Source organism: Ipomoea triloba, chromosome 7 (assembly GCF_003576645.1).
Source record: "Ipomoea triloba cultivar NCNSP0323 chromosome 7, ASM357664v1".
Classification (NCBI taxonomy): Eukaryota; Viridiplantae; Streptophyta; class Magnoliopsida; order Solanales; family Convolvulaceae; genus Ipomoea; species Ipomoea triloba.
This window is the reverse complement of record NC_044922.1, coordinates 11,024,736-11,049,928: the sequence shown is the minus strand read 5'-3', so window position 1 is coordinate 11,049,928 and position 25,193 is coordinate 11,024,736. Positions and strand designations below refer to the sequence as shown.

At 39.2% G+C, this 25,193-nt stretch overlaps 2 protein-coding genes across 2 annotated transcripts; one reads left to right on the top strand and one right to left on the bottom strand.

Moving 5' to 3' along the window:
• The first annotated feature begins 8,424 nt into the window (after nucleotides 1-8,424).
• LOC116025150 (CBS domain-containing protein CBSCBSPB3) lies at nucleotides 8,425-20,640 on the top strand. The gene is made up of 14 exons (XM_031266263.1): nucleotides 8,425-8,941; nucleotides 9,175-9,343; nucleotides 9,646-9,778; nucleotides 12,686-12,859; nucleotides 12,997-13,075; nucleotides 13,180-13,293; nucleotides 13,762-13,828; nucleotides 15,569-15,674; nucleotides 15,762-15,820; nucleotides 16,283-16,389; nucleotides 16,535-16,671; nucleotides 17,217-17,299; nucleotides 18,642-18,731; nucleotides 20,105-20,640. The coding sequence occupies exons 1-14, from the start codon at nucleotides 8,781-8,783 to the stop codon at nucleotides 20,279-20,281; spliced, it is 1,656 nt and encodes a 551-aa protein (XP_031122123.1). The 5' UTR covers nucleotides 8,425-8,780; the 3' UTR covers nucleotides 20,282-20,640.
• Nucleotides 20,641-20,877: 237 nt separating this feature from the next.
• LOC116024110 lies at nucleotides 20,878-24,919 on the bottom strand. Its single transcript, XM_031265012.1, has 5 exons — nucleotides 24,079-24,919; nucleotides 23,123-23,964; nucleotides 23,028-23,036; nucleotides 22,545-22,934; nucleotides 20,878-22,341 (listed from the first exon to the last, which is right to left on the bottom strand). The coding sequence occupies exons 1-5, from the start codon at nucleotides 24,917-24,919 to the stop codon at nucleotides 20,878-20,880; spliced, it is 3,546 nt and encodes a 1,181-aa protein (XP_031120872.1).
• Between the last annotated feature and the right edge of the window lie 274 nt (nucleotides 24,920-25,193).

Genomic DNA, 25,193 nt, shown 5'->3' with positions numbered 1-25,193 from the left:
TTACCGTCACCTTCAACGTTATTCCAGATTTTTTAGGAACAGGTCAAATAGACCCTCGAACTTTACCTAAAAATTCAATTAGTCCCCTAAATTTTTTAAAGTAGCAATTAAACCAATCAATGTTGTATTTTGGTGCAATAAAGCCCAAAAATTGGTTAGTGGTAGGTTGCTAGGGTTCTGGCAACCTCCGGCAACACTTCGGTGCTATTTTCGACGATAAAACGATTGGTGACTGGCGAAATGACATTGGTCGCCATTGAAGCCAAGAAGGAAGGCGACCTGATCGCTTTCTCGATAGTCTATTTGTACCTTTTTCCATATTTTAATATTGGGTATGAATTTTCACGCATTACGTGTACAAAATGCTAATATAATAAAGTCTTATACTTTCCTCGTGACATTAGAAAAAAAATAGGTTAAATTTATTTTTCTTGATTTTAAGAAATCTAATTCATAGTTGACCTGAACTTTCGTAAGTAAAAAATGCTACTAAACATGAGAATAAGTTTCCACCTTTTAAATTAAAAAATTCAACTTTCAAAACTCCGAAATGTTCTCTAAAATGAATTGAATAAAACTGTAAAGTAAATCAAACCATTAACAATAGGAGAAATCGCACTTTTAGTCCTCCAATTAGTACCACTTCTGCAATGTTGTCCTTATCTTTCAATTTGAACACTTTTGATCCCTCAATTATTGACCTGTTAGTCAATTTAGTCCTTCCGTGACTTAACCTCTCTAAACTCCGTTTAGACCATGGACAAAAGTGGAATTTCACATAGCCTTGATTATATTTACCCAATTTCCTCCCCTTCCTCTGCACGTCTACCATTTCCACCACCGCTTCTTCAACCCTAATGGGAAGGACTGCTAAAGAAGCTGTGAGATTGGCGGCATTTCCGCTTTACGAGAGCATAGTGAAGAAGAAATGGGCAGTGAACTCGATTTTCATGGCTCTCTACGCCTTTGCCGTTGTTCTCATCTATTGGGTTCTTCTCTCTTATGGCATGGCCTTCGGCAATAAGCTTTTGCCTATCTGGGCTAAGGGCGCTCCCGCTTTAGGCCAAAAGTTCCTCATCAAACAAGCCTGGATCCCAGAAAACAGCTGGAGTTTCGCAGGAGCAGAAGAAATAGTTTGGGAGATTCGAGGAGATATATTGAGGTTTTGGGTTTATGAGACTAAGGTATGAAATTGTTTATTTGGGTTGAATTTTGTGGAAAGGTGGAATCTTTTTTTGTTTTGGTTCTTGCTTGGACCATAGCTTGTGAATTGAGCTTTTACGTATTTACTGTTCATTGAGAATTTTGACTGTTTTTGTGTTTTTCATTTGGAGTTTTATGATCTGAAAATACTGAATTGCTGTGTTCTTTAATTGAGATTTTGGTGTTCTGACATGAATTGAGATTGTTTGATGTTTTGTTTTAATAGAGCTTCTAAAAATAGGAGTAATTGAGAAGCATAGTATTGTGGGGTTGTCTTGATTTGAGGGTTTTGATTCGATTCTTATTGAGTTTGGAATGGGTTGCATTTGTGGAAAAGCTTCCCCTTCTGTCAAAGATATAGCCGAGGTGAAAGGAAGAGAGAATCCATTAAAGGATCATCAGAAATAGTCACTGAATAGGCTCTTTCTTCACGGTTGCTTATTGGGTATAATTTTAATTATGATTGATCCTCTGGCAAATCATATTTGATGTACTTGAGATTCAATTCGACCGATATGATGTTTTTTTAAGTTGGGCCGAGTTTGGAGAGCGATAGGGAGAGGTTTCTGCCCAACAACGTGCTGTTGATACTAGCAGGGGCAAGCCTTCTGTAGATGGAGTAGTTCGGTTGAAGAAGCAATGGTGGAAATGGCTGACGGGCAGAGGAAGGGGAAGAAATTGGGTAAATATAATCAAGGCTATGTGAAATTCCACTTTTGTCCATGGTCTAAACGGAGTTTAGAGAGGTTAAGTCACGGAAGGACTAAATTGACTAACGGGTCAATAATTGAGGGATCAAAAGTGTTCAAATTGAAAGATAAGGACAACATTGCAGAAGTGGTACTAATTGGGGGACCAAAAGTGCGATTTCCCCTTAACAATACTATAAAGTGCACTAGAAACTCATCACGGAGAGTAAACTTTTGGTACGCATTAACTTTATTATCATGGTTGAAAAAATGGCTAGGCGCTCGGGGAGTGCCTAGCGTCGAGGATGCCTAGGCGGGGATTAATCGGCGCCTAGGCGCCCGTGTATTTTTTTATTTTATTTTTTATTTTTTAAAAATTGTTTAAGTATTCATAAATTTTTAAAGAGTAATAATATAACGTATATAATACTTTAACAATTAATACTAAAATATTAAATATTAACCTAAAAAATATTTAGAATTTGTACAATTTAGGGTTATTTCGCACAAAACGATGTTGTTTTGAGTGAAATAACCCATTAAAAAAAGAACAATAGTTAATCGGCCGACTAGTCGGTGCCTATGAGGTCTAGTCGACGTCCAGGAGACTAGGCGGTTGATGGTGTAAATGTAAACGGGGGTACGGATTTACACCACGTGTGTTTGATGGTGTATGATGTAGTGTATGGAGTGTGTATGATTGAGAAGGAAAGCCATGGATTCCTCCCTGGAGAAGAACCAAGAACCCCATAGTGAACAAGAGAGAGAGGGTCGAGAGGCCAGGATCAAAGGATGCCATTACAGTGGAGGGTCAGGTCCTTTGTATAGGAATAGGACCTGACCCTTCGGGAATATAATATTTCCCAAAGGTCACTTGCCCTTTAACAATTCCTAAGGGACACCCGACCTTTTAGGGGTACAATAATACATGGACTATATACATTGTATTTCTACAGTAGTCCCTTGGGGTATTTACCCATCACAAGTCCCCCACTTCTTGAATCTGCGAGAGTCGTCAGGTTCGAGAAGTAAAATGTGCTCCGGGCGGCCAACTTGTTACAAGCAAAGTCTCCTCGGTCTGAATGCCTTAATAGTCTGTGATGAACCCCTCAAGTCTGAGTTGAGCATGAGGGGCGTGATTTACGCTGGTTGCCTCGTTAAAAACCTTAGACTAAGAAAAACCCTATGGGAAAAAACCTAGCTAAGGAAAAAAGAGTACAACCAAAAAGGCGTAATCATTTAAAGACTATAAAGGGGGCTGTCTTGGTTTTATGCAGCTTGATCAGCTTTTCTAGGTTGAATCTCGAGTGATTCTTCATGTCCCCTAGTGATTCTTCATATCCCGTGAGCTTTTTAGAAATCCTGCAAAAAATAAGATAAAAAATGCAAATATGCATGTAATGCATGCCTATCCTAATATGCAAATTCTAAGTTAGTTCCTAACTCCACTTCTATAACTAAAAATGAACCCTCACTCCGAGGGATACCTTAATGCACCACTTTGGGGCTGTGCGGGCACCCAAAGCCACTATATTGCGCAAGATTTTTTGTGCCAAAGGCATCTTTTTTACCGAGCTGGTGCTTTGACGACCACAGGGGTCTCATCGCTGAGGAGCGGGATTTTTATAATTATATTTTTTTTTTTGCGACCACAATGGTCCTTTTCTTTGTGCCAACGGCATCTTTTTCACCAAGCCGGTATTTGGGCGACCATTTTGGTCTCATCGCGGGAGCGCGGGATTTTATTTATTTTTTTGCGACCACAATGGCCCTTTTGCGACCACAATGGTCCTTTTTCAAGTGCCATGACGAGGCATGTGCACAATCAACCGGGTAAATCCGTGCAGGTTGATCAAACCCCAAACGGAAGAGCCGGAGATTTTTCCAAGTGCCATGACGAGGCATGGGCACACTCAACCGAACAAATCCGTGCAGGTCGGCCAAACCCCAAACGGAAGGGTCGGAGAGTTTTNTCCTTCTTCCATCTTGATCCATCTTCTTTCTCTATTTTTTTTTATTATTTTTTTTTATGAAAAGGACGTGGGGGACAAAGTCCCCTACTTCAAGAATTGCACATGAGGTAGGAGTTGTGCTACCCCATAAAATATAATTCTTTTTTTTTTTAATAGGATAGCCGAAAGTGGCTGTCCTATTTCCTTTTTTTTTTTATATATATATATATAAAAATGCAATGTGGGGGACAAAGTCCCCCACTTTATGAAAATCACATGGGGTAGCCGTGCTACCCCATAGGCCCATACATTTTTTTTTTAACATTATAATAATAATACATAATAATATTATATGGATTAAGAAGAAGAAAGAAGAAACCAGCTTCATCATCTTCTTCTTTGCTGTCTTCTTTGCCGGAGAGAAAGAGACGTCACCGGCGACCGCATCTCTTTCCGGCGGTTTGTTGGATCGGGTGTTCCTTGAGCCAACGTATTTTCTGAGCTTGGAGGCGACATTCGCGGCGGGTGGTGGTGACCGGAGGAAGAAGCGTGAACTAGTCGCTGAAGGTCGCTGGTCGAGGCAGCGGTCGGCGGTGGGTAAAGCTCCTAGGACGGCGATTGTCATGGGAGGAGTCTGAGATCGCCGTCGTTCATTGTCGTTGTTGGAGGCGGTGGCAGTGACGTCGCGGTGGTGGCTAGAGAGAGGGATGGAGTGGCAACGTGATGGCGTACTGGTGTTGTCTCCCTTTTATTTTGTCTTTCCATGGATCCTCTTCATAATGTATAGATATAAACATTACAAAGTATGAAACCTTGAACCTTGTGAGTAGATAATTTATTAGGCTACTTGGTTTGGAGTGTATTCACGTGGGTGGTGGAGGAAAATAAGTAAACTATTTTCTTGGGGAATGAAGATAAAGGAAGCAGGTTGGCTATGACCAAAACAAAAATGGGTGTTCTTCGGTGGTCCAAGTAGAAGAAGTACAAGATTGCTATAGTTGGTCACCAACAATTTTCCACTTTCTTTTGTTTTTCCTATCTCTTTCCCCCCACCATTTTTTTTTTAAATTATCCCCAGTAAATGCTTCCACCATTTCCTCCTTGCTTTTGACTTTTTGCCACCAACTATTTTGTCTTCTTTTTATTTCTTTATTTTTCCACTTCTGACAACAACATTTCCCCCCATTCTATTGCTTCNTCTTCCTTCTTCCATCTTGATCCATCTTCTTTCTCTATTTTTTTTTATTATTTTTTTTTATGAAAAGGACGTGGGGGACAAAGTCCCCTACTTCAAGAATTGCACATGAGGTAGGAGTTGTGCTACCCCATAAAATATAATTCTTTTTTTTTTTAATAGGATAGCCGAAAGTGGCTGTCCTATTTCCTTTTTTTTTTTATATATATATATATAAAAATGCAATGTGGGGGACAAAGTCCCCCACTTTATGAAAATCACATGGGGTAGCCGTGCTACCCCATAGGCCCATACATTTTTTTTTTAACATTATAATAATAATACATAATAATATTATATGGATTAAGAAGAAGAAAGAAGAAACCAGCTTCATCATCTTCTTCTTTGCTGTCTTCTTTGCCGGAGAGAAAGAGACGTCACCGGCGACCGCATCTCTTTCCGGCGGTTTGTTGGATCGGGTGTTCCTTGAGCCAACGTATTTTCTGAGCTTGGAGGCGACATTCGCGGCGGGTGGTGGTGACCGGAGGAAGAAGCGTGAACTAGTCGCTGAAGGTCGCTGGTCGAGGCAGCGGTCGGCGGTGGGTAAAGCTCCTAGGACGGCGATTGTCATGGGAGGAGTCTGAGATCGCCGTCGTTCATTGTCGTTGTTGGAGGCGGTGGCAGTGACGTCGCGGTGGTGGCTAGAGAGAGGGATGGAGTGGCAACGTGATGGCGTACTGGTGTTGTCTCCCTTTTATTTTGTCTTTCCATGGATCCTCTTCATAATGTATAGATATAAACATTACAAAGTATGAAACCTTGAACCTTGTGAGTAGATAATTTATTAGGCTACTTGGTTTGGAGTGTATTCACGTGGGTGGTGGAGGAAAATAAGTAAACTATTTTCTTGGGGAATGAAGATAAAGGAAGCAGGTTGGCTATGACCAAAACAAAAATGGGTGTTCTTCGGTGGTCCAAGTAGAAGAAGTACAAGATTGCTATAGTTGGTCACCAACAATTTTCCACTTTCTTTTGTTTTTCCTATCTCTTTCCCCCCACCATTTTTTTTTTAAATTATCCCCAGTAAATGCTTCCACCATTTCCTCCTTGCTTTTGACTTTTTGCCACCAACTATTTTGTCTTCTTTTTATTTCTTTATTTTTCCACTTCTGACAACAACATTTCCCCCCATTCTATTGCTTCTTTTTCTTCTGACAACAACATTTCCCCCCATTCTATTGCTTCTTTTTGACCGACACCCCCCATAATTTTCTCCTCCCTTTTTTTTTTTTGACCGACACCCCCCATAATTTTCTCCTCCCTTTTTTTTTTACATGTTCCACTACAAGGGAAAACAATAAAAAAGGATTATAGATCCTGGTGGTTTGGAGCAATGGCCGAGAGGGTGGCGAAGGTGGCCGGAGGAAATGAGCTTGCCAACGAAATCCAAATCCGGCAACGGCTACCGGAGTTCTACTGATGCTATGGTGGTGATAGCTGCTCGAAGGATGACGGCGGAAGCTATGGTGACTTCGGCATTTTGCTCCAGCGAGGGAGGGAGAGAGAGACATCGTGGCTGCGGTGGAGGGGGTCGTGGTGATGGAGCGGCGGCATCATGGAGCTGGATCCGGTGATGGTGGTGCGGCAGCATGGTGGAGCTCTCTAGTGGTGACAGCAACGACTCCGGCCGGGTAGAAATCGACGCAGTTGTCAGCAACTCCGGTGGAACTAGTCGATGAAGTTATTGTTAATGGTGATGAGGATGGTGGTGAACACCATCCCGTTGATTAGAGGAACACGGCATTTCGTCGCGGTCCCCACAGACGGCGCCAATGATGGTGTAAATGTAAACGGGGTACGGATTTACACCACGTGTGTTTGATTGTGTATGATGTAGTGTATGGAGTGTGTATGATTGAGAAGGAAAGCCATGGATTCCTCCCTGGAGAAGAACCAAGAACCCCATAGTGAACAAGAGAGAGAGGGTCGAGAGGCCAGGATCAAAGGATGCCATTACAGTGGAGGGTCAGGTCCTTTATATATGAATAGGACCTGACCCTTCGGGAATATAATATTTCCCAAAGGTCACTTGCCCTTTAACAATTCCTAAGGGACACCCGACCTTTTAGGGGTACAATAATACATGGACTATATACATTGTATTTCTACAGTAGTCCCTTGGGGTANTTCTTTTTGACCGACACCCCCCATAATTTTCTCCTCCCTTTTTTTTTTACATGTTCCACTACAAGGGAAAACAATAAAAAAGGATTATAGATCCTGGTGGTTTGGAGCAATGGCCGAGAGGGTGGCGAAGGTGGCCGGAGGAAATGAGCTTGCCAACGAAATCCAAATCCGGCAACGGCTACCGGAGTTCTACTGATGCTATGGTGGTGATAGCTGCTCGAAGGATGACGGCGGAAGCTATGGTGACTTCGGCATTTTGCTCCAGCGAGGGAGGGAGAGAGAGACATCGTGGCTGCGGTGGAGGGGGTCGTGGTGATGGAGCGGCGGCATCATGGAGCTGGATCCGGTGATGGTGGTGCGGCAGCATGGTGGAGCTCTCTAGTGGTGACAGCAACGACTCCGGCCGGGTAGAAATCGACGCAGTTGTCAGCAACTCCGGTGGAACTAGTCGATGAAGTTATTGTTAATGGTGATGAGGATGGTGGTGAACACCATCCCGTTGATTAGAGGAACACGGCATTTCGTCGCGGTCCCCACAGACGGCGCCAATGATGGTGTAAATGTAAACGGGGTACGGATTTACACCACGTGTGTTTGATTGTGTATGATGTAGTGTATGGAGTGTGTATGATTGAGAAGGAAAGCCATGGATTCCTCCCTGGAGAAGAACCAAGAACCCCATAGTGAACAAGAGAGAGAGGGTCGAGAGGCCAGGATCAAAGGATGCCATTACAGTGGAGGGTCAGGTCCTTTATATATGAATAGGACCTGACCCTTCGGGAATATAATATTTCCCAAAGGTCACTTGCCCTTTAACAATTCCTAAGGGACACCCGACCTTTTAGGGGTACAATAATACATGGACTATATACATTGTATTTCTACAGTAGTCCCTTGGGGTATTTACCCATACAGTAGTCCCTTGGGGTATTTACCCATCAGCGGTCAATGCCTAAGCGGTCACCGAGCTGGCCAGCCAGCTACCTAGACCACCATTTAGGGTGATACAATAGGGAATCAACCGCCGCCTAGTGCCCAGGTGAGGTTTTTGCAACTACGCTTATTATGCATACACGCCAAATCTTATTTTCCAAAAAATCACAGATATTAACTTATGAAAAATTTCAAAAATAAGTAAAAGCCACTTGCCCACAGATCAAAGGGCAAAAGGCTTAACTCCTTGTTTTCAAAAAAAAAAAAGGCTTAACTCCGATTTTGGTCCAGAAATAACAAAATCGTCTTTTTTTTCTGAAAAGCTCTTCCAAACATTCCCTACTGTCGACGAAAATTGAAAAATACTGAACCTGAGATTTAAAACGAAAAAAGGAAGTTCAGAGGAAATTCGTCTCCATCAACTCTTCAGCTCCGTGTAATTCCAAGTCAACAAAAGGGAAAGGAAGGGAAGAAATCTCAGGGAATTTAGGGTTAGGGCAGACCCAAATTCTGCTCATCCAACCCAGGAAGAAATTCCCGCGTCTTCTGTCACATGGACGTATATATCTGAGTAAATAGTGGAGTAGGTGGTGCAAAAGAAGTGAAAGGGAAGGGGGATTTGACTTTTGAGCGCGAAGAAATATGAGCAGTCAATTGGCAGCGGCGGCTCCACCGCCAAGACGGAACAGTTTGGTGCAGAAGAACCGCCATTCGTCAACTGGCAAGAAATCGTCAACTCCTTCTGAGAATGGAACCGCCACCTCTAATGGCACCAACGCCAAACCCTCTTCTCCTGCTCACCAGTAAGTACTTATCTATGCATTTCTAGTTATTGATGTTTATTTCTCTGTTTTCCCTCCTCTTAAACAGAAACAATTTACCAAAGTAGTAATTTTATTTTTTATTTTTTATTCTCAGAGTTTAGTTTGTAAGTAACCATTGTCCGGCACATTCTAATTTCTGTTCTGACTCAGGCAGGAGATGATTGGTACAAATGTTTTTCTATATGTAAATTTGCTCTCTTTTCTACTTATAGGCCTTTCAGTGGGGAGAGAACGGTCAAGAAGCTGAGACTGTCCAAGGCGTTGACAATTCCAGAGGGTACCACCGTATCGGATGCTTGTCGCCGTATGGCAGCACGGCGTGTGGATGCTGTCCTACTCACTGACACCAATGCTTTGCTCTCTGGCATTGTCACTGACAAGGTTTACTTATTGGCAAGGTTTCATGATTCGGAAAAAAATTCTAAACAGATTTATAAAACATGACATCACTTCCCATTCCCTCTGAATCAAGTGTTTTTTAAATTTATTTTGATTTAGCTTTATATATATATATATATATATATATTGTGGGAAGTATAAGTAAATGAAAATGAAATAGAGAAACCTTCATATGCCCCTTACCAACAAGGGAGGGCCTCTGGATTGAATCATTAATTTGATAACTTAAAGGACTCTTCATTCAATTACTAACATTGCATTCTGTGTTTTCTATTATATGAAAGGATATTGCAACCAGGGTTATAGCTGAGGAGCTGAGGCCTGAGCAGACGATAGTTTCAAAGGTCATGACAAGGAACCCCATATTTGTAACTTCGGATTCATTGGCTATTGAGGCACTTCAGAAGATGGTCCAAGGTTACATTCTGACCCTTCCCTTCTACAAGAGAGTGCTGTTCTAGTAGGTGTTACTATTTTCTTTGATTTGATCTAGCTTCTAGAAGAAATACCTTAGCCCTATCACTTCTTCAGTTAGTGAATTTATCAAATACTTTTTGTGTTGCCAGTCTTCAAGGAACCATCATCATAGACTTCTTCATTAGTTATAGTTACAGGGAGGACTGACCTTGTTAACGTAATTTTAATGATTTAGATGTTTAGTTAGCTAAAATTTTCTTTTAGCTCATAACTTATTGCATTTGATAATTAGATGCAAAATGAAAATTGTTTACTTTGGTATAAATGTTTGTCATTTACAGTATTACAACCGATCACTACTTATTATTATTATTATTTTTTTCTTCTAACTTCATTCCACCTGGTGGATGGATGTTTGAGATAAAATTCTACGTTCTTAGATACCATGTGTTGATCATATGTTCATATGATAATAAATTAAGTTGATAGATATTAGAGCTTTGTGTTAAGAATTAACGAGTTGGAAGGTCCAATAATAGCAAATAGTGATCAAGCGACAGTAAGGTAGAAGCTATATATGTTAAGCAATTAAAATAAAGTATTTACTATATAATTACTACAGAGGAAGAGATGAGATATGATAGTAGACTGGTTGATTGATTACTTCGATAGATCGAATGATTACAAGGCAGATATGCATATCTAGGCAATGGGAGTCTCATCACTATAAAACATGTTAATTAAGGGACTTGACTAACCGAATGACACTTGAATTTCCAGCATGAGTCTGCTGTTAGTTTTCCAACACTTAGTATCATTATTTTTCATTTGCATATTCTTTTTTATAAAGGCTTCAACACCTTTTTTTTATTGGAAGGGGTGGAAAGTATGATTCATGGACACTTTATTGTATTTTTCTCCAAGAGTAATTTGTGTGAAATTCCTTTATGGGACATCTCAAAATGTGTGGTAAAATCAAACTCTATTCCAAACTTTTAGAAAGTCAAACATGAAAGGAATGTTGTTAAATAACTTGTTTAGGAACCTTAAAAGAGTTGAACAAAAGCTATCTTTGCCATAGGAAAGAAAGTACAAGTATAATTGATACCAAAGATCTAAGTGTGACCCTTAGCTATGAATGATCCTAAAGCATGTCCACTAGACCATCAAGACCAACTTTAACTATACATACTCTTTGAAAGCCAAAAACTAGGTAAAGGAACCAATTCTCAAGCATTGAAGGAATGAAGGGAGGCTATTTCATCAGCCCTAGCCTGCTGTGGCCCAGAATGAGACATTGCTTCCCAAAGTAACTTAGCAATGAAAGCAAAAAGACAAAAAATAGATAGAATCATAATACAATGGAGAAAGGCAATACATATATAAGGTAAGGAATTTGAGTAACACTTTTTATCTATTTGAGTAGCAATAGGGGACTAGCAACTAGATCAAGGACTAGAGTTGGACATGACACAAGAGATTTGGTAGTCGGTTGAGCACTATCCTCCACTGAATTGTTGTTGGTTGGAGGTAGGGAATGACATTGGAATGAATATTGGAATGGAGATATAAGAGGGTCTGAAGAGGATGGTATACTGGTTGTTGGAGGATGGTTCAGCATAGGATGGTAAGGGAAATTTATCATTTCTGGTAGTATGGCTTATCTAGTATAGTAGTATCTAGAATTAGTGGGAAAAAATGGTGTAGATTCAAAGAGTGCACACCATCAGACATGTAGAAATTCTGTAATTAGAAGAGTATCACCTATACCCCTGTTGAAGCTGAGAATGGCCCTTAAATGTACTTGAGAGATTTAGCTAAAAACTAATCCTGAACTTGAGAGATCCCTCACAAAGCAAGTACATCCAAAGATGCATAATGGAAGCTTATATACAGATTTTTGGGAACACAGCAAAGTTATGAGGAATTTTTTGATGCAGAACAGTTGAAAGGATGCAGTTTATAAGATAACATTAGTCAAGGATGGAATCACTCGAGAAAGGCGGAAATGATGAGGGACTTCTACCGAAGAAGCTTGGTATGCCTGTATGACGGTATGACCTATTTCAACTAAGTAGCAACCCCATTTTGTTGAGGAGTATCCAGATAGGAAGACTCATGAAGGGTTCCGTGTAAAGATAAGAATGCAGAAAAGGTTTTAGCAAAATACTCCTAGGCATGATCACAGTGTAAAATCATGATTGAAACACTGAACTATTTAAATGTTCAACAGCTACTGTCTACTGATTTAAATTTATCAAGCTCCTAATTTAAATGATCAACAGCTGCCAATCAAAATATTCCCCATACAGGCTTTTTGTAGTTTGAAATCTCAATGAGCTCTTGATTTTAGTGTTTAATGATTCCTTAACTCATAAATCAGAACTCACTGCATATGACCAAGAATGAAAGTTTTGTGATCCATGTGACTTCTTGCCGTTCTTGGTAGAGGTGGTCTATCCATCAGAAACAATTTTCATGGAATTTTTTGTTGACTGACAACATTGACACTGCTAGCAAAATGTATCAGGGACTAGAAAGGGTGTGAAAAAGGCCGGAGAATCAAATTGGAAAGTTTTGCTGGAAAAGGTTGGCAGGGAAGTTCTCATGCATAATGTATTAATGTGATAACTGCTGTTATTGTGGACCTTATGGTGGCACTTGGAGGCATGTGAGATGTTAGGTGGCTGCCAGAAAGAGATGGGTTGATTTAATTTTTTGTAACAGATAGTTTCATGGTTTTAGTACTAGATTCCAACGTCCACCACTTATTTGATATACAATGATTTACTGATGCTTTAAGTTGAATTGACTTTTATACAGATAACCGTTTTAATTTTCATCTGTATCTCTTATGTTTCTGGCTGAGTTTTCTCTTCACCCCTCTTTTTCATCTCATTGTTATAGGGAAATTCCGCCACCTTCCTGTTGTTGAAAATGGTGAAGTGATAGCCTTGTTGGATATCACAAAATGCCTTTATGATGCTATATCAAGAATGGAGAAGGCTGCAGAGCAGGGAAGTGCCATTGCAGCAGCTGTTGAAGGAGTGGAACGTCAATGGGGAAACAATTTCTCTGGTGGTTAGTTATGTGGCTGTCTATACAAAATTCATTCATGATTTCACAAAAATTTCTAAGATCTGTTATTATTCTTATATTTTGTGTATATGGTTGGTCATGTGTAACTTTTGTTTTGCTTTGCCATTGTTTTTATTCAGCTCCATCTGCTTTCATCGAAATACTTAGGGAGCGCATGTTCAAACCCGCTTTGTCAACAATCATTTCTGAAAATGCCAAGTAAAAAGTTGAACTTTCTCACTGCTTCGCTTCTCATTTTCAGGATGTAAATTTTCTTTTGATTGTTGTTGCATGATTAAGTTTGTAGCTTTTAATGATATCAGGGTTGCAATGGTATCCCCATCAGATCCCGTGCAAGTTGCTGCTAAGAAGATGCGTGAGTTGCGGGTTAATTCAGTCATAGTTATAACTGGGAACAAGATTCAGGGGATACTAACGTAATCTTTTTATTTCCTCAAACTTCTTAATATACTACATTTTGCAGTTCTCATGACTTGAATTTATATCAAGGGGATGTCATCCCTTTTTTGTGTTTCATATAGAGGTGGCAATTTGGGCAGGTTGAATTTGACCTACTTCTAGAGGGGTTAAAATGTGCTAAGAGGAAATGATATGAAATTAACTCAAAAACATTATTTCATATTCAAAATATCATCATATTATTTATCTTGTAATATTTGAATATGAACTTTCATGAATAATCAAGTTTTAATATACATCACTAAAATTTTATAGTGAGTAAAAAATGTGTCATATCCCCAATGACCCATACTTAATTTGGGTGAGTTGAAAGCCACCTAATTTTTTTTTTCAACCCCTTTCGACCCACCCAACCTGTACATATGCTACCAATGGTATTATAATTGAAGGATTTCTAATGCAAGTCTGTTGGGAATGATATGCAGTTCTAAGGACATCCTGATGCGTGTTGTGGCTCAAAACCTCTCCCCGGAGCTGACACTGGTGGAAAAGGTTTGAAAATCTCATCCAATGAGCTGTTTCAATCATGTCCTGTGGCTTACCTTTTCATTAGCTGACAAAAAAATAACGTGTTTTCTTCTTATGGCACCTATTTTAAAAATATCTGTTTTATTGATACAAACCATTATTTATGTATTTATCTTTACTTCATCTGTCTTTTGCTCTGATTTCTTATCTGCAGTTACTCAAACCTGTAAGAATCTAGTTGTTCAAGGTGGTACAGCAGGTTTAAAGTATACTTAGGGTTTAAGGATCAGGAAAATTTCAAAAAGTTTCCAGTTTTCTGCTTTTTTTAAGTGATTGCCGTTGGTAGGAATGAGAAAAGTAAAGTATTCCCTGTACGCTTGCAGATGTAAATTTAAGTTGTGCAAAAGTGCAAGTTGCATTAAAGGATCTAATATCATGCCATATATTGTATGTACCATTAACATGTTATTCAGTAATTTTAATGTTACAAGTGAAAGGAAACCTAGAGTGAGCAAAAGAATGTTTTTTCTTAATGAAATGAATTTTATAAAGCATCTTTGCCTTTTTTGTCACCATTCTGTGCATTGTAAATTTGTAGGCAGTGCATTTTGTGCACTTGAAATTGTAAACACTAGATTGTTAATATTCATTGATTTTCTACTCATATTATAGATGGCGGAATTCCAGTATGTTGTCAATATGATGTACTACTTCCTCTGTCCCATTTTACCTTTCCTGTTTACTCCTTGTTTACTATCCATTGATCAAACCAACTCTTTATTCTTTGCTTATTTTCTTTAGTATTTTTTAATTATTTTAAATTTGATTTTTTTTTTTGTGTTTAATAGTACTTTTAATGTAGTTTCTAAATATATGAATTTATGTACTAATACTAAACTTAACATTATGAAAAATTGAATTAAAAATAACTTCAGTCAAGTCTCGTTAACTGAACCAGACACATAAAATGGGATGGAGGGAGTATTATTCATATATTAGTAAATTTCTTTCAAACAAAAATGCACAGTTAAATCAATATTTTAATTGATAAATATGTTTAAGAAACAATTAGAAGAAAGATGCACTCTTTTCACATGTGCACAAAATTAGTAGCACCATATCAAGAGCATGCAGATTAAATGCACACAAACTTTTCACGCTGTTAAGATTTGTCAAGAAAATTCTTTTAGTAATAATTAATAAGAATGCACTCAAACTATTCACATGATTATACAAACACTGCGATGGGATCTGCAACTGCACCACTATTATCTTTTTAACTTGTTATGTTATATGTTTGCTTTCCCTAGGAGCATAGGACAAGTAGAATATGAAATCATAAATTTTTGCTTGATAATTGCCTATGTTATTGAAGACTCATTTGATCTTTCAGAGGCAGCTACTTTCTTTGTCAGACATTTTGCGTCAGCTCCAGTTCTCTACTAGCATAGTGTTGTAGGCTGCTCCTATTCTGACACTTCCATCAGAATTTCCCGTTTATTATTTCTTCGTTTCTTGATGCAATCCTGCAGGTGCAGCAGGTCAATGCTTATACAGATTATTAAGTACACATAGATACTTTTCACCCTATTACTTGCCCATCTTGATGCAATCATGAAGCTCTGCTTTAATTGGTAGCATGTAAAGAGCAAATAATAACAGTTAACACCATATTCTGTGATTGGTGCTGTTTTTCATTTTGATGGCATGATGAATTTTATATCTGCTTTAATGTAAATTTGATTTGGCCTTTTCTTTTTCAAGGTAATGACACCAAACCCTGAATGTGCAACACTAGAGACACCAATACTTGAAGCGCTGCATATAATGCATGATGGAAAATTTTTGCACCTTCCTGTTTTAGATAGAGGTGAGATGTGTACATTTTGCTCTGTTTTGTATATTTATATTCTGAGAAACGTCTGACTTAACTTTCAAGAGCTAACTATTTTGGCAGAAGGAAGTGTTGTTGCTTCTGTAGATGTGTTGCAGATAACTCATGCAGCAATTTCCATGGTAAGTGAACCTATGATAAACTTTTTACGTCTTATGGGTATCTTTTTATTTATCTGCAGAGTGATCTGAAGTCAGCACAGTAATACTTAATGATGATAATGTCCACACTTTGTAACCGATTTGTTATTACCTCTGGCTGCCAATTGAACTACTTGAAGTGTTTTCTTTGCCTCCATGGTCTACCAAATCATTATGATCTTTTATATGAATTATTGATCCTTATTTTTGTGAGTGTTTTCTGGTCAGATTGGGTGATAACCAAATATATTATAGATGTTGAGGAATTTCTGATCCTTCCCTGAAATCCTTTCTCATTGGCACTCCAGCTTGGGCCTTGGATAATGAAATTAGACAGAAATGAAATCTCTATTATTATAAGATTTATGAATGTCAATCTCTCAATAGAGGGCAGGGTGGAGGGAATATCTGAAGGATCTAAGTTAATGTGCATGTTTTCTCCAGGTTGAGAATAGCTCTGGTGCTGTTAATGATGTTGCAAATACAGTAATGCAAAAGTTCTGGGATTCTGCGCTTAATGTGGAACCAACAGATGATTATGACACGCAAAGGTATTTTTCTTATGTTTTACTGATAATAAAGATGTATATCACAATGCACCTTATGTTATGACCATTATGATATTTGTGTCCAAAATGTGTTTTACTCTCATGACCTAGATTAAAACTAAACCTGCACAAATGGCCTATTATGCAGTGAGATGTCTATGTCTGCAGTGATGACATCTGATTGGACAGAACCAGGGAAGTCTTCATATCCATCCCTGGGTCTTGGAAATTCATTTACCTTCAAATTTGAGGACCTAAAAGGGCGAGTGCACAGATTTAATTTTGGTGAGTCTTATTTAGATTTGTGATTCCTATTCCAGAACCCTAAAACTTCCAAATCTTGGTGGCATGGAGTAGAATATTTCTCTAATATAATATTCCCTCTGTCCTGAACAAGATGTCTATATTTCTATTTTAGTATGTTTCAAAATGTTACACTTTCATTGTAGGCAAGAGGAAAATACTCTTTTCTCCAATATCCTTAAAATGTGTTGAAGTAAATGGGACAATCTTTTTGGAATGGAGTAACTTATTTCCTCTCAGGTTTATTTTAGTTATATATTCTTGTTGTCCCTTGGAAGACATTTACTTGTATCTTGTTTTTGTTTTTTGTCACCGTTAGTGCAACACTTTTAATACTTCCAGTTATCTAGTTATGTATGAACCTACATTTTTCTTATTTGTTGGTGTGATGAGGTAATTTATAAGAAATATTGAATTCTTTTATTGCATAAATATCTGATTTTTCTAATTAACAATATACATGCGCCGAGGAAATACTTTGTTCATTTTATTTCTAAAATATCTCTATTGTCATTCACGTTTTTCAGGCACAGAAAACTTAGCTGAGCTTGTTTCTACTGTTATTCAAAGGATCGGGATAACTGATCTTCATGATCACCTACAAATTTTGGTAAGCCTGAAAATATGAAAGATGTACCTTCCTTTCCTTTTTCCCCTATGTTAATATATATATATATATAGGATCATGTGAAACAATTGCCTTAGGTGAGAAATGTGATGTAATTATATCCATAGATTGAGACCAAATCAAGGGTCCAAATTGGAGATTTTTTAAAGAAAAACGCGGTGACATTATTATAATTTTGTGTAAGTTAATTTTTTTTTGCTTTTCAGTGCACATTGTCCCTTCTTCCAGAGCACATTGTTATGCCATACAACGCACATTGTTATGCCTTCCAGAGCACAATGTTGTGCCTTCGTAGTGAATATTGTTTGCCTTAGACGGCATATTGTTGAGCCTTCCTGAGAACATTGTTTAGCCTTCCAGTTTTTAGATCATAGGTGTTATATATATATATATATATATATATATATATATATATATATATATATATATATATATATATATATATATTAATTACTAATTTTAGTTGAATATTGTGATCTTTTATGATTTGTGTTGAAAATCATGCATTAAATTTAGGGTGTGTTTGGTTGACAGGTTTTGGTATAAGGTATGGGTATCAAAGTGATTGTTATTGTTTGGTTGATAGGTTTTTATAATATTACTATGGGTTTGGAATATCCCATTAATTGAAAAACCCATACCCTTTTTAAATAAGAGTTTCATTTCCCTTCTTCATTTCTTCCCCAACTATTTATAATCATTCTCATTCCACCCTACTACCAAACATGCAAAATACTTTCACTAAAATCCATTACCCTTACCAAGTATTTGATACCATACCGATTCCGATTCCGATTCCCATGTGCGAACCAAACACACCCTTAGTCTTTTCAATAGTTGTTTCATATTTTTTTACTTACAGTGCATATTTTTGCCTTTCTAGAGTTTCAGTGCACATTGTCCCTTCTTCCAGAGCATATTGTTGTACCTTCCAGCGCATTTTTTTTTTAAATTGTAGATGACGAACCTTTTTTTTTAAAAGATCAATTAATCTTGATAACTAATTACTAATTTGAGTTGAATGTTTGTTTGTTTATTATTTATGGTCGTTTATGATTTGTGTTGAAGATCCAATATTAAATTTAATTTTTTCAATAATTGTTTCACATCTTTGTGCCTCCAGTTCTCATTTTTTGCCTTTCAGTGCACATTGCCCTTTCTTCCCGAGCATATTGTTGAAGTTCGTAGGTGACGAATTTTTTTTTGATCTAGGGCTGAGATTCATCTCATTTCTCACCTGAGGCTTTCTTCTCACTCGAACCTCTTCCTATTCCTGGTATAACATTCCTTTTTTTTTTGTTTGTTTGTTTTCTTGTTTGTGTAGTATGAAGATGATGAAGGCGACAAAGTTCTGCTGACAACTGATACTGATCTTATTGGTGCTGTTAGCCATGCCAGATCAGTGGGATTGAAGGTATGATTATGATCTATGTTTGCATTGGATTCGGCATTCTATTATTCTTCCATAAATATAAAAGTGCACTATAAAATAATCAATCTATCTCATCTTATGCATTTTAAGTTTTTTGAAGACACATTGCCCGGCTAATTTAGCTAATGCATTCACCTTTTATGTTAAAAACAATTCTATGATGATCTCATCAGATTAAATTGGTTAAGCTGTGGGAAAAGCATACTGCACTCTATCGAAATATAAAATCATTCTCATTGTTGGGTGGACAAAATGACATCACTAGCCTCCCAATGAAAGTTAAGCAGGAGAAGAGTGAAAGGGGAAGGGAAATGTCAAACAATTGGAATTTGAAACTTGTAATTACCATATCAATGCTTCTATGCAAACATATAAGTACACATAAATAGGAGAAGAGGGAAAGTGGGAATATTCACATGTATGCACAAATCAACTCGTGACAGGCTATTTAACTCTTAAGTGCCTTCTCCCAACCCATAGATGGACCTCAATATCCATGCCACCTCAAATCTGTTCTAAGTACTGCTGTTGAAATTCCATTCTTCATTGTCTGTATTGATATACAGCATTCCTTCTCTATCTTTACAACAAAATGCTCTAACTGGCTTACTGGCCAAAGGAAAAAACTGCCTGGGGAAAGTACAAATACATGGGAACATAGAGTTTATTCTACTTCTATCCTCAACTTTGTTGTTCCCCTTTTAGTTCAAAGTGTCTTCACTTTTTAACCAAATTTCACCTTATTGTATTTAAGGGCAACTTAGAGTTTTAGACTAAAAATGAAATGAGGACTAAAATTGGAACAAATCAAAGTCAAGGACCAAAAGTGAAAATACCCCATGTAGTCAAGGAGTAGGAGTGGAAAAAATTCTGAGAAAATATATTGTTGTCTTCACAGTAACTCCTTTCTCACTATGGATAAACCTTAAATTTTGAAATGGGAAAAAAGAAGAAAATGCCAATTCCTTAATATGCATGAATCCATTGACTGTGCATGCAAGTGCATTCATGATCATGTCATGTAATGCAAATATTCATTTGCAATTGCCTCATCTCTGATCAATTAAAGTAATTAGTGTGTACATTAACAATGCTGGGAGACAATTTATGTTTCCATCTCTTTACTCTAGTCTTTTCTTTTTTTTGCCTTGGAGGCAGGGGGAATGGGTAAAATATTAATCTTTTAGTCGGTGAGTGATCTAATCTTTTTAGATTATGAGTATACACAACTGTACCCTTGAGCCTGCACTTGAGCTTGCCTTTGTGTCTCTTGTACCATCTTTTAGCCTTTTGGATGAATTATTGACCTAATATTTAGTTTTCAAAGTTGTTACCACCTTACATTTCGTGTGCAGGTCCTGAGATTGCATCTGGACTTACCTGATTCACACAAAAAGAGAACACAACCACCACCAACTACCACCACTGTGGAAAAGACTAAAGGAGTCTCTCTCCTTCCCGGGATTTTTGCTGGAGCAGTTGTACTAACAAGCATTGGTGTATTAACCTACTTAAAGCGCTCGAAGACATGATTAAGAAGATGGAGTCATCAGGTTCAGAGGTTTTGGTGTCAGAGCATGATATTTTGTAAAATTTCTTCAGTTCTCCAATACACTGACTGTTATTAGGCAAAGGATAAAGGTCAAAGCATGTAGACATGCAAATGAAAAGTAGGGTAAGAAATATGGTAGAAAATGAAGGAATTCTTTTATTTTATATTCCTCAGCATATGCTGTTTTTTTGGTCATAAATACGACTATACGAGTACATGGTTACAAATGTTTATTGTATTTGGTTAACTGAAGTATTTTTGTTAACCAAATTGAAGCTCAAACAATATGGTTTGTATTGTTGATATTAATATAAAAATGTACGTGTGTTTTTATAAAAATATTATTAAATATAAAAAACTCACTTGCATTCCTTGTCAAAATTTTAAATTTTGATTTTCTTTTTTCCAAAAAGGTTGGAGGGAGCGATCCCATGCAAAGACCAAGAGCTAGTGTTCAATTTGCATTCTTCACTCCATCGGAGCCCCAGTTGCCTCGCTATGAAGTAGGTTCAGGATACCATCCGACTGAGTTTGTGACAATTTTATTTTTTTTTGAAAACCAAACTCAAGAGTAGATTAAATTAAACCAGAAATAGAGTCAGGGGGAATAGAATCCCAAAACAACGAGTTTTCCTGCGAGAAAGCTAATGCTACGAGAGCATGGGCTGCTCGATTAGCAGCTCTAGGAACCAAATTAACTGAACAAGTATTGAAAACAGACATAATAGCCCTAGAGGCATCAATAGAAAAGCTAACATAAGATAAAAGGGTAGGTTGTGGCGTAGTTAACAAGTCCTTGAGCATTGAGCAGTCGGTGTAGATATGTGCGGATGTCAAGCCACGGTCTTTGAGCCAAGATAGAGCTTCTTTGCATGCGAGTGATTCTGCCATAAGAGGTGAAAAACAAGCAGGTAAAATCCCGTTGAATGCCGCTAGAAATCCTCCATCGTGCGCTAGAAGGATCGCCCCAACTGTCGCGGTTCTTGTGTGCGCTTTGTAGCCTGCATCTACGTAGCAGTGAACCAGCGCTCCTTCTGCTCGTGTGGACGTCACCTTCGGCAGCTGCTGATGGTGAAGTGTACCATGCACCTGCCGCCATGCTGAAACAGCAGCCATGGCCGAACGCCACACTCCATGCAGAAGAGGCAATGCTCCACTCCAAACTGCCATATTCCGAGCACGCCATATGTGATACATAACTGCTATAGCAATGATAATATCCTCTTCAGATAAAACGGTAAGAGCCTTTCTAAACCACACGCCAAAATCGTTGTCATTCACACTAGGGATGTGCAAGCAAAAATCATGCCAAATAAGCTTTGAGTAGTCACATAAAACAAGAGAATGCATAGTGTTTTCATGAGAAATTCTACACATTGGGCATGATGGGTCTACCTCTACCCTCTTTATAATTAAATTGATAGTAGTGGGAAGGGTATTGGAGAGGGCTCTCCAAACAAAGGTTCTCCACTTTGCAGGGCATTTAATCTTCCAAAGATGTAACCATTTGTCAAAATTCCCTGGGGCAATTTCAAAATCTCCAATCATACGCCTGTAACCATGTTTTACTGAATAACTTCCTTTGGGATCACCAAGCCAAAACCAAGAATCCTCATAATGAGGACTAACCGGAATCTGTAAAATGCGTTCCACATCAATAGGATTGAAAATGTCTCGCAAAATTTGATCATCCCATGTTCCGGATGAAGGGTTAATAAGTCCTGAGACTAAGGAACCATTAAGCTCAGGAGGCATAGCTGTTTGGACCATTGGAGTAGGATCATCTGGTAACCAGGGGTGCCCCCAGATCAAAGTAGATTTTCCATCTCCAACTCTTCTCCTCACACCACTACAAATTAATTCATGCGCAACCATGATACTCCTCCAGCAGAAACTCGGGCAATTTCCCACAGTGGCATCAATAAAAGAGGTTCTGGGGTAGTACCTGGCCTTATAGATCCTTGCTACTAGTGAATGAGGCCTTGTTAGGAAACGCCAGGCTTGTTTGCCTAACATTGCAAGGTTGAATGCCCTCAAATCCTTAAACCCCAGTCCACCATACTACTTAGGAATACACAGGCGATCCCAAGCTTTCCAATGAATTCCTCTCTCATTCCCAGATCCCCACCAATACCGATTCATGGCTCTTTCAATTGACAAACAAACCGACTCCGGAAGCAAAAAGACACTCATGGAGAATGTAGGCATAGACTGGGCCACACTCTTGAGGAGTATTTCCCTACCTGCCTGTGAAAGGAGCTTCTTGTTCCATGAGCCAATTCTATGCTTGATTTTATCCTCAACATAAGAGAACACTGCCCTTTTATCCCTTCCAATAAAGGATGGGAGGCCCAAGTATTTACCAAAATTTCGTGCTTTCTCAACTCCCAGACAGATGCTACCTCATCTCTTGCATCCTCAGATGTATTTCTGCTAAAACACACACTTGATTTATGGAAGTTTACTGCCTGTCCAGACATATTCTCATAATCAACTAGGCACTGCTTGATAACCCCCGCCTCCTGAACTGTTGCCTTAAAGAAAAGGAGGCTGTCATCTGCAAAAAACAAATGTGAGATAGAGGGAGCCCCCCTAGCGACTCTACAGCCATAGAATGCCCTTCTGGATTCAGCCTGCTATAGTAATAAAGAAAGGCCCTCAGCACAGATTATGAATAAATACGGGGATAGGGGGTCTCCCTGCATAATACCCCGAGTCGGAGTAACCTGTCCAGCCTGTTTACCATTTACCAGGAAGTTATAGGAAACAGTGGTCACACAGAGCATAACCAGGTTTACCCATGAGCAGAAAAACCCAATGCCAGTAACATCTTACGTAGATAGGGCCACTCCATTCGATCATATGCCTTTGCCATGTCCAATTTTAGGGCACCCCAACCAACCATGCCACACTGTTTTCTGTTAAGATAGTGACCCACTTCCGCAGCAATCAGAATATTATATGTGATTAGTCTGTTAGGTATAAAAGCACTTTGAGAGTCAGAAATCACCTCACCTAACAGAGGTTTCATTCTATTAGCCACCATCTTGGCCATAATCTTGTAGTAAACCACATTGCATAGTGCTATAGGGCGGAGATCAGACACCCTCTCTGGGCAGGCTTTCTTAGGAATCAGTACTACATTCGTGTCATTTAGACCAGTAGGAAAGAAGCACTCATTCAAACACTTAAGTACAAAAGTTGAAACATCACTACCAACCACATCCCAGTAATGTTGATAAAAACCTGGATTCATACCATCAGGGCCTGGAGCTTTATCGGGGAACATAGAGAATAAGGCTGTTTTGACTTCATCAACCACAAACGACCTTAAAAGAGCCTCATTCTGATGTTGGGAGACCCGAGGGGCTATAGATGCAACAAAAGAGTCTATAGTGGAGGAGGAGGGAACATTTGGTGCAAAAATATCATGAAAATAGTCGAGCACAACAGTATGCAGCTCATCACCCTCTACCCACACATCAGACTCATTTTTTAATCTAGAAATAGTATTCTTCTTTTTACGTGAAGAATCATACCTGTGAAAGAACTTGGTGTTGGCATCCGCACCTCTCAGCCAGTGTTGTTTTGCTCTTTGCCTCCAAAACTCCTCTTCTTGAGTCTCTAGTCGGCACAACTCAGCCTCAATACGTTGGTACTCACCTAGAGAATGGTGATCCAAACGCCCATTGAAGTGTAACTGTTCTTTCCGTAAATTTCGAATTTTTTCACCGAATTTATGGAAATGATCACCACCCCAACGTTGCTACCTGTCACCACAGTGCTGCAGCCGACCAAGCAACCCCTCCCCAACTCCTTCCAGCCATGCCTCCTCTACCTGTTTTCTGCACCCCTCATCATGAATCCATGCCATCTCAAACTTGAAGTTTTTTCGACTTCCTCCCCAGCCTTGCCTATCTTCCTTTACTCCCAAAAAGAGAGCCGAGTGATCAGAAGAACGGGTGAGCAGGTTAGTCACGGTTGCATCTGGCAATGCTTCGCACCAATCCGCCCTAGCTAGAACTTTATCCAATCTCTCCTCCATCCAATCAAGAGTGCCATTTCCCCTTTCCCAGGTAAACTGATAACCCTGCATAGGTAACTGAGTCAGTCTGCATTCATCGACTGCCTCCCCAAAGCCGCGTAGGAGGCTGTCAGGATGCGGATTACCACCACGCTTCTCATGCTGGAAAAGTAAATCATTAAAATCCCCTAATACCACCCAAGGTAGGGTAGACCTGTCTACTAGGGATCGTAAGAGGTCCCATGATGCACTTCTCCGGGCCCGCTCAGGGAATCCATAAAATCCAGTCATCCTCCAACTACCCAGACCTGCCATACTAACCTCTACATCCACATGATTCTTAGAAAAACTCAACAAACGTGCAGTATTATTTTTTCTCCAAAACAGAGCCAGACCACCACTCAGACAAACACTGTTAACATAGAACAATCCTTCAAACCCAAGCTTGATACGGAGACGCTCTGCATGACTCCGTCCCACCTTGGTTTCCATTAAAAAGACAAACTCGGGCTTCTTGCGGGACACTAAGTCCAACACTTCGTGAACTGTTCGTGGATTGCCCAAGCCACGACAGTTCCAACTGAGGGTACTCATGATGACTGGCGGGTCTGGGAACCAGAACCCGCCACATGCAAGTTTTTTGAACTGTCGGTCATAACAACATTAGAGCTACCACCGTGGCGGCGACCACTGTTACCCGACCCTTCCCTTCTACTCTTGGCAACAGCGACGACACCAACATCAGAGTCCTTTCTGCTCGGCTCAACCAGAACATCCGCAGCCCCACGGAGGTCGGTCGTAGGCTTCTCTAGACCATTATCCGACCGAGGCGGTCCTCCGACCGACACCAGCCAACTATCACCCACTG

Bases quoted from the DNA above. Each gene is read 5' to 3' on its own strand.
- LOC116024110 (XM_031265012.1), bottom strand. From the start codon at position 24,919: ATGAGTACCCTCAGTTGGAACTGTCGTGGCTTGGGCAATCCACGAACA. The intron at 23,965-24,078 runs GTGACAGGTAGC...ACCATTCTCTAG, and splicing joins TGGTCGGCTGCAGCACTGTG to GTGAGTACCAACGTATTGAG. The intron at 22,342-22,544 runs GTAGGGAAATAC...CTGGGGTTTAAG, and splicing joins GAAGCTCCTTTCACAGGCAG to GATTTGAGGGCATTCAACCT.
- LOC116025150 (XM_031266263.1), top strand. From the start codon at position 8,781: ATGAGCAGTCAATTGGCAGCGGCGGCTCCACCGCCAAGACGGAACAGT. The intron at 9,779-12,685 runs GTTACATTCTGA...TCATTGTTATAG, and splicing joins ACTTCAGAAGATGGTCCAAG to GGAAATTCCGCCACCTTCCT. The intron at 16,390-16,534 runs GTATTTTTCTTA...CCTATTATGCAG, and splicing joins GATGATTATGACACGCAAAG to TGAGATGTCTATGTCTGCAG.